This window comes from Sturnira hondurensis, unplaced genomic scaffold, assembly GCF_014824575.4.
Source record: "Sturnira hondurensis isolate 20B ecotype Veracruz unplaced genomic scaffold, ASM1482457v3 Scaffold0001509, whole genome shotgun sequence".
NCBI classification, from domain to species: Eukaryota; Metazoa; Chordata; class Mammalia; order Chiroptera; family Phyllostomidae; genus Sturnira; species Sturnira hondurensis.
In genome coordinates, this window is record NW_028074140.1 from 5,900,558 (window position 1) to 5,909,079 (window position 8,522).

General features: G+C 44.1%; 1 protein-coding gene across 1 annotated transcript in view; it reads right to left on the bottom strand.

Annotated features, from left to right (window-relative positions):
* SNX24 (sorting nexin 24) overlaps nucleotides 1-6,348 on the bottom strand; it is a 138,652-nt gene extending 132,304 nt beyond the window's left edge. The window contains exon 1 of the mRNA XM_037028867.1: nucleotides 6,105-6,348. Within this exon, the coding sequence (XP_036884762.1) occupies nucleotides 6,105-6,164 (60 nt within the window). The 5' untranslated portion in view covers nucleotides 6,165-6,348. The remainder of the gene's footprint in view (nucleotides 1-6,104) is intronic.
* Between the last annotated feature and the right edge of the window lie 2,174 nt (nucleotides 6,349-8,522).

Genomic DNA, 8,522 nt, shown 5'->3' on the forward strand with positions numbered 1-8,522 from the left:
AAAATATACTCCCTTATTAGCATATTTAGGAACCAACATTCCCAACATTAAACTATATTATACCAAAAAAAGACACACTGATGTATATAATGTTAGATAAAGTAAATTACTAATCATATGATGTTCTAAATCTATCAATCTCAGCATCTAAAGTTCAGAGATTTTTTTAGTAGGGGTAAAAGAAGACAAAGTTGAAAATAGAAGAAACTAAGAAAAAAATCTGTTGTCCTGAATTTACCATATATTCATCTTTTTAAAATCCTAGCTGTGACCATTGAAAAGATCTAGAAACTTCTACAAACCCAGTGTCGGTATACACACCTTGTGCCCAGATCATGGGCTCTAAATATCACTTTCCATGAAAAGCAACCAGGAATCTTTAGAGAAGCAAATTCCAAAACTGGTGTGAAAAAGGTAAAAGATGTATGGAGAATACCTTGTTACAGTAGGAAGCAAGTAACTTATCAAAGTTTCTCCATGCTCTTTATAGTACTGTATCCTTATCATGTATGTGAGTGTATTATCTTTTATGATCTTTTTTCCTTTGAAGGAAAAAAAAAACATATGTAGTAATAAATAAGGCTAAAAATCTGAGCCTGAATTGATAGACATAATTTGAAAGTTATAATAAGGTCATTTGGTTATAGGTAATTGTAACTTCTGAAGTATTAGAAGTTTTTGCAAAGAGTGTATTTTACATGGCATAAATATTTCTGGACTTCTGTTTATATTATTAGTTCACATTAAAGAGCTTAAAAAAATCAAACTTCAAAGCAGTCTCTACTCGAAATAATAAGACACAACCTGGAACATAGCTAGAGATACCATTCCTTGCAGTTTGCAAGGATAATCTTATTTAATTTTCAAACCTCTCTATAAGATAGGCATGCATTTTCTCCCCTTTTACAAGTGAGGAAAACAAGATACAGGGAGAGTAAGGAGCTTGCCCAAAGTCAGACTTCGGGCCAAATGCCAGAAGGGAGATTTGAATGCCGACTGCACGAGTTCACAGCCTGTGCCTCTCACCTGAGGCTGTGTCAGCTTCTGTCATTAACTGGCGGAGTATTATAAATGAGCTTTTGTCAACTGGTAAAACTTACCAGGGGAGCATCTGAAATGAACAATATTTGATGTGATCTATAAAGGTTCGTCTCTAAAAACACGCTTGCCTCATTTTCAAGACAGTGTGCTATTGTACAATTTGGACTACTAACTTAGCCTCACATCAAAGCAGAGGAAATGATGCAATGTGGTATCTTGGATCAGATCCTGGAACAGAATGAGGACATTAGTGGGAAAAGTGGTAAAGTTCAAGTAAAGTCTGGCGTTCAGTTAATTGTAAGTACCAATGCTCTTTTCTTTGTTTTGACTCTAAAACTCTCACTACTAACCATGTAACTTTTCTGCAAATCCAAAATTACTTCAAAGATAAAAGTTTATACAGATAAATAAATTAAATAGTAAAAACTACTGAGGAAAGATTAAAATGTATTTCTAGCTCAATGAAAATAAACTTACTTCTGTTCCCAAATCTCTAAGCACCAACCATATTTGCAAAATTCAATCCTCTTGTACATACAGGGTCCAGCACAAATAACACCTTTTTAATTACAAAATTGTAAGCATGTAATTCTATTACATAACAATTTCACACTCAAGCACACCATATGATTTTAGGTAAAATGTTCAAATTAAAACTATAAATGATTACACCCATATTACTACCCTACCAACCACACTCAAGCAGGCGTTATTTCTGCCAGACTACTGCATTTTGTTTTTTAAGGGAATGTAGCATTCTATCAATATTCAATAATATTTTCAAGCTGTATTTCTTGTCCTTACATGCCACCAGTAGCATATCTTACACATGCTTGATTTAATCACTCAAGTATTTAATGTTCGCTTATGCTGTGTGCTCACCACAAAGGAGGCAGTGTGCCAGTTTTGCCCTTGCTACACAAAGGGCCCTTCATCCCAGATGATGCGTAGAATGGGTGACTGAAGGCTGCTGTGGTGGACACTGTGCTCCCGCTGTCCTTCTGACCTTCACCCACTGTGGTGTCTACAGAGTTATGTGGTAGGAATGACTGACCTCATTCCCAGCTCCATCTGCCCTCTATTTTAACTTTCTCTGGTTAACCTATCCTTGCCATGGTGATTGGTTCAGGTAGCCCTGGCCTCAGCCAATCAGCACCCAGGCTTCCTCTGATAAGAGGAGTAGTCGAGAAACCACCCAGGGTAATGAGATGTGAGGAAGATGTATTTGTTCAGAGCTTCTGGGGAAAAAATGTCCTCACCCTTTCTTCATCTAGATCAGCGGCCTCCAACCTTTTTGGCATCAGGAACCCATTTCTTGGAAGACATTTTTTTCCATGGAGCAGGGGCAGGGTTGGGGGTGGTTTCAGGATAATTCAAATGCATTACATTTATTGTGTACTTTCTTTCTATACAACTCACCACATGCTAGGGTTAGCATGTGGGCTTACCAAAACTGTGCTTGAAACAAATGTGCCGTGCAGGAAAGAGGTGAGAGTGGAAGTGGTAAATAAAATAATGGGCAGGCCTTGTACGGACTAAAATAAATGTTGGATTTTGACTTAAAGCCCACCACCAGATGCAGCTTAATTCTCACGTGCCACTCACTGGTAGGGTTTTGACATGAGTCTGCAGGCAACTGACTTATTATGGTCTCTGTGCAGTCAAACCTCTCTGCTAGCATTGGCAGCGGCTCCCCAATGCTAGCATCACTGCCTCAGACCATCAGACAGTAGATTCTTGGAAGGAGCTCTGTCTCTACCCTTGTTCAAGCCTGAGTAGTTCCCACGACCTTCAAGCTAATAGCTTCTGCTTTAGACATGGTAACCATTAGAAGAATTCTGTTTGGGACTTGGGTTCTTATCAAATAAGCCCCTCCCATTTCCCCTTTCATTGATATAAAAGAAGCCTGAACTCCAGACTTTCTTAAGATGGATTTTAGTCTTAGGCCTCCCACCTTCTTGATCTGTACCTCCTCAGTCAATGAACCTTTCCTTACTCCAAGCTGAGTTTTAGCCTTTTGAAGCATCTGGCACACAGACTTTGGATGAGTAACAATATAAAGGGGTTGCTAATTTTCTGGTAAAATTTCATTTTGCTTATGTTTAAGAAGTCTTTCCCTGTCAGAGAGCCATAGCAAAATATTTACAGGTGAAATTATATCTTGCATTTGCTTGAAAATATTCCAGAATTTAGCCCTGGCTGGTGTAGCTCAGTGGATTGAACGCAGGCCTGCAAAGCAGAGGATTGGGGTTCGATTCCCAGTCAGGGCACATGCCTGGGTTGCAGGCCAGTTCCTAGCAGGGGACACATGAGAAGCAACCATACATCGATATTTCTCTCCCTCTCTCCTTTCCTTCCCCTCTAAAGATAAATAAATAAAATCTTTATATATATATATATATATATATATATATATATATTCCAGAATTTTAAAAAAAGGAAAAATGAAGAGGGGCAAATAAAAGTTGTGAAAGGTAAGAAATTATTATTATTATTGAAGGTAAGAAATTATGAACTACATTGTTCCATTTTCTATTTTTAACCCATAAAATATGAAAATGATAATGATCCCTGCATATTTCTCAATATTATGATCATGTATATATGAAACTGCCTTATTTATTGAAAAGAATGATGCATCAAGTAATCAGTGAGAGTCCAGACCTCAAGAAAGATATATTTGCTTAAGCACAACACAGTCAGTCAGAGTTAAAATGGACTTGGAAAACCATCTAATTCAATGCCTTAATTTTTACAGCTAGGAAAAATGGTATCTAATATATTCCAACTTTTGTGTGGTTACCTAAGCAGTAATTCTAGTTTTGTTGTCTTTCCCAACAGTGTATCTGAAAAATGAAAACATCAGCATATACTGGTACCCAGGACCCGCTCACCCTCGTGACCAATGGATGGTTCTCCATCCTCACCTAACAAGAGCATTCAGCCACACATACTAGATGCTATACTAGTAATTCTTTGCTCCTGCAAGTTCTAGGTTTTACCTTCAGTTCTCCCTCTTTCCTCACTCCACATGCTCTTCCTGGGAATAACATCAACTTTTATGCTTTTATATCTTTTATGCTGAATGACCCCCTAGAACCAATTTCCAGCCTTATATATCCTTATATATCCTGAACCCTGAATCAAATAGCATCACCTGCCACAAAAAACCTCAACAGGTTCCCCAGACAAAATCCCCCGTGCTTCAGCTCTTATTTGGTCACTGACACTCGCACACACGGGAGTCACTCTGCTGTCTCGGGAGTCACTCTGCTGTCTCGCATCTGGTCACCTCGTCCTGGGGATTCTTGTAGTCATTCCCTTTCCTTTCTAAGTTGCCTTCGTTCAGGCTGCCATCCTCTTCTTTCTGAAGTTTTGCAAAGTTCTCTTAAGTGATTAATGCTTTATGGTCATCTTTCTAAATGCAAAGCTCATCATGTTACTTCCTTAAAACTCTCTAGTGACTTCCTGCTGTCCATCCTTTTTTGTAGCTCTCTGGGCTAGTGAGCACCTGTCAGGAATTACTCTCCTCTTCTGGTTTTCTTCTCCTGTCGGAACACTCAACCACTCATTGCTCATTCAACAGACAGGTACTGAATTCTTACTCTGTGAGAGCCCTGTACCAGGGACAGCAGTGGGGACTGACATGTCCTAGCCTCATGGTGCTTACAGCCTACAGAAAAACAGATATTAGAGAAATAAACTGGGGGTGGGGGGAGGCAGGGACTTGGTGGGTAGAGAATAACCTCCCTGTGAAGTAATATTTGAGTTCATCTGCATTTTCTTACAGTATACACTCCTGCTTCTTTCTAAACTAAAATGATTTCGAGGCTGCCCTTGTTTGCAGAGAATCTGGTAGTGTGAAATGCCTTTTCCCAGGCATTTCCTTTTCGAAAGAGATTCTGCCCTGCACTTCCTCTTTGTAGAATTCACAATCTCAGCAAAACTCCCCAGATTTCAAGTCAGCATTCCTAAACACCTCCCACCCCCCATCTATTAGCACAATACCGTGAGGCCCAGCAGAACTACCCTCTCCCTGCTCCAGACTCCAGTGACATCATTCATTCTATCCCCTCCCCAGCCAGCCCCTACGTACCTACAAAAGCACTCCTAATTAAAAATCTCTTTGAGAGGATGACTGAATCCTCTCTATGCAAATACAAGGTTCCCAATAGGCTGTCACCAAAAACCAGTAATACGTGGAGAGGTTAAAATACTTCTCTGCCAAATTAGTGTAACTGGTGTTTAGCAAGTCGAGTGAACGAGAAGTGAATAAAATAATCCTTTCAGGCTGTCTTCTGAAATCTTCTGCAAAGCCCAAATCTCCCCAGGTCTATCCAGCCGGAGGCATTTCTCCCTCCATGCCTACATTCATTGGGAAACCAACCACCTACTGTTTACTTACTAAACTTGTAACCCAAAGGTCCCAGGACTGGTCTCCGCCCTCCCCGCCCACTCCACTGCGGAGAGCGGGCCCTGTTTTTTATTTCTTTGTGCTTACAGTTCTAGGTGTGGAACAGGTGTTCGATAAAGAACCCGATTTAGCCATTTTATGGCACAGAACTAGAAAAACTTCGGAAACAATCTACAAGCCACACACGTGTTACTAATAAATAGCTACAGATGGTAATTTTAAAAATTAACATATCCATCTGAATGAAACCTAGAGAACTTGGAAGCCACATCAACCCCCCGCGAAGCCGCTTCTATCCGGGCAGAGGGAGCAGCTGTGCCAGAAAGGAACGCAGCCCAGCCCAGGCTCCAGGGGCCGGGCGACGGGAGAACGGCAAGTGCCGCGTCCTGGGACTCGACTCCCGAGGCTCCTGCCCCAGGAGTTCGGCAGGGAAGGAGAAGGGACGGAACCGGGACACCCCCGGGCACCAGCAGCCCCGGCGCCCCGGAGGGGGTGCCCGTTTCCTTGACAACCGCGCCGGGGCGCAGCCCTTCCTCTGGGCCGGGGGAGGGGAGGGAGCGAAGGGACCCCCGAGCAGGGGCGACGGCGGCCTGAGGGGCACCTGCGGGGCTCAGCAGCCTCGGGTCCGCATCTCGGGGCGCGCGCCTACCGTGTATCCCCGCTCCAGGTCACTCTCCTCGTAGCGAAAGGACGGGATGTAGACCTCCATGGCCAGCTCCGGCCGGCGGAGGCCAAGCTGGGACTGGCTCACAGCCGCCGCTCCTCCCCCGGCCCCGCCGCCCCGCCTCCTTTCCTGGCGCCCGCGGGACCCAGCGGCTGCGCGGCGCTGACCCGGGTCTGCTGCGGGTCCCGCGCGGCTCTCAGGGCGGGCCGGCGCTGGACCCGAGCGACCGGGAGCGGAGGGCGAGGGTCTCTGATCGCCTGGCTTCCAGGCCTAAAAAGGCGGAGACCAGCTGGGCCCGGAGGAGGCGAGGCCTGAAACCTGTGAGTCTGCAGAAAAAGGGTGTGCGCGCCGCCGCGCTGGGTGCGGTGGACAGGGCCCCACCCGGGCGCTCCGTGCCCTTCAGGCGTGTGCAGGTTTGCCCCTTGGGAAACACTACCCTGAACAGATTGCAAGACCGCGAGGAATAGAAGAGCATTGGAGGTTCTTGATTTTGTTTTGATTGTTTGATTTTGTTTAATTTTTATTTATTTTTTAGAGAGAGAGAGAGAGAAACATCGACTTGTCCTTGGACTTATTTACGCATTCATAAATAAGGGGGTTGGTTCTTGCTAGTGCCCTGACGAGGGGTGGAGCCCCCAACCTTAGCGTATTGGGTCAGCTCTCCAAGCAACTGAGCGACCCAGCCAGGGCTGGTTGAATTTTCACTTCAACTCTCTGCTGGCCTTAGCGGTGCACCCTCCAACTTTTACCAAAAGGTCCCTGTTTCCCGACGATTCCAAGGCCATCATCTGGTTCTGAGTTGGCCATCATACCTGGGAATGGTATAATACAGATCCTGAAAGTCGTCTGGTCACTGAGACAAAGGCTTGTGCTGCTCCCTCCAATTCTAAAATGCCGCCTCTAAGTAACTGTATAGGGCTTTTTAACTACAAGACTAAACAGAAGATGCCAAAAGGTGGGGGGAGTCGGGGAGGGAATGGTGTGGCTGAAGCTGCCCGGAGGGTCAGAACCTAATAACCTGAAAGTATCTAAAAGATGAAGCGTTCCAGCTAAGGAAACTTGATAATCAAGTTACCTGTTTAAACTAGGTGTATCTTCCTTAGGCTACAGCACATGGTGGAACACAGATCTGAAGGAGATTCGTGGGTCACTGAGAAGCGTCTTCACCAGTGGAGCTCTTGAACTTCAGGCAAACAGTTGCACCTAACCCAGGCTGCATTTGAAGCCAGGAGGCATTTCAATTAGGGAAACGGAAGTTTATGATGAGCCCCTAAGCCATGGAAAAGAAGAATAATCAGGCCCTTTGCTTTAAAAAAGCCTGATGCAACACTTTCTACATTAGCCTCATTTGAAAACCCACCCCCCCCCCCCCCATTCACACACTTGGAGTTTCAGAATGTGTCTGCCTTTCAGAACTCCATGCCTCAGCATAAGCTGTGCACGGGAGGGGATCTCCTTTCTTCTTTGCTTCTACTGCAGGGGTATCAAACTCATTTTCACTGGGGGCCATGTCAACAGTTGCCTTCAAAGGGCCGAATGTAATTTTAGGTCTGTATAAATGTAACTACTCCTTACCTGGGGGAAGGAGCTCAGCAAGAAACAAGGTGCTGGGCAGATAAAACAAGGTGGAGGGCCAGATTCAGCTCTTGGGCCTTGTGTGTGCCACCTGTGGTTTACTGGAACTCCCTGATGTAACCAAACACCATGTTTTGCCATGTATAACGTGCACCCACATTTATGGCCCAAACTTTCAGGAAAAAAGAAACTTCTATTTCATTTTTTAATTTATATTTGTAAACAAAACCAATTATCCTATTCCACAGTATTATTATTTTGCATACGGACATTGTTTTATTGCTGTCTAGAGTTACACTTTTAAGGCATAAGCATAAATAAAAGAATAAAAAACATGTAGATATGGAACTAGTACTCCTAACAGTGTACAGAAGGGAGATGGAAGGGGGGATAACGAGGGAAAGAAGGGGAATGGTCAAGTCAAGGAACATGTACAAAGGGCCCATGGACAAGGACAGTGGGGAGGGGACTGTCTTTGGGAGCAGGGGGTTGGACAGGGCAGGGGAGAACAAGGGGGGAAAAATGGGGGCAACTGTAACTGAACAGCAATAAAAAAAGAATTAAAAACTTTTAGATAGAGCCCTGGCTGGTGTAGCTCAGTGGATTGAATGCGGGCCTGCGAACCACACAATCGCGGTTCGATTCCCAGTCAGGGCACATGCCTGGGTTGCAGGCCAGTTCCCAGCAGGGGACTCACGAGAGGCAACCATACACTGATATTTCTGTCTTTCTCTCCTTCCCTTTCCCTCTAAAAATAAATAAATAAACTCTTTAAAAAAAAACCTTTTAGATAGATATGGAATTAGTACTACCCATGTATAATGTGCA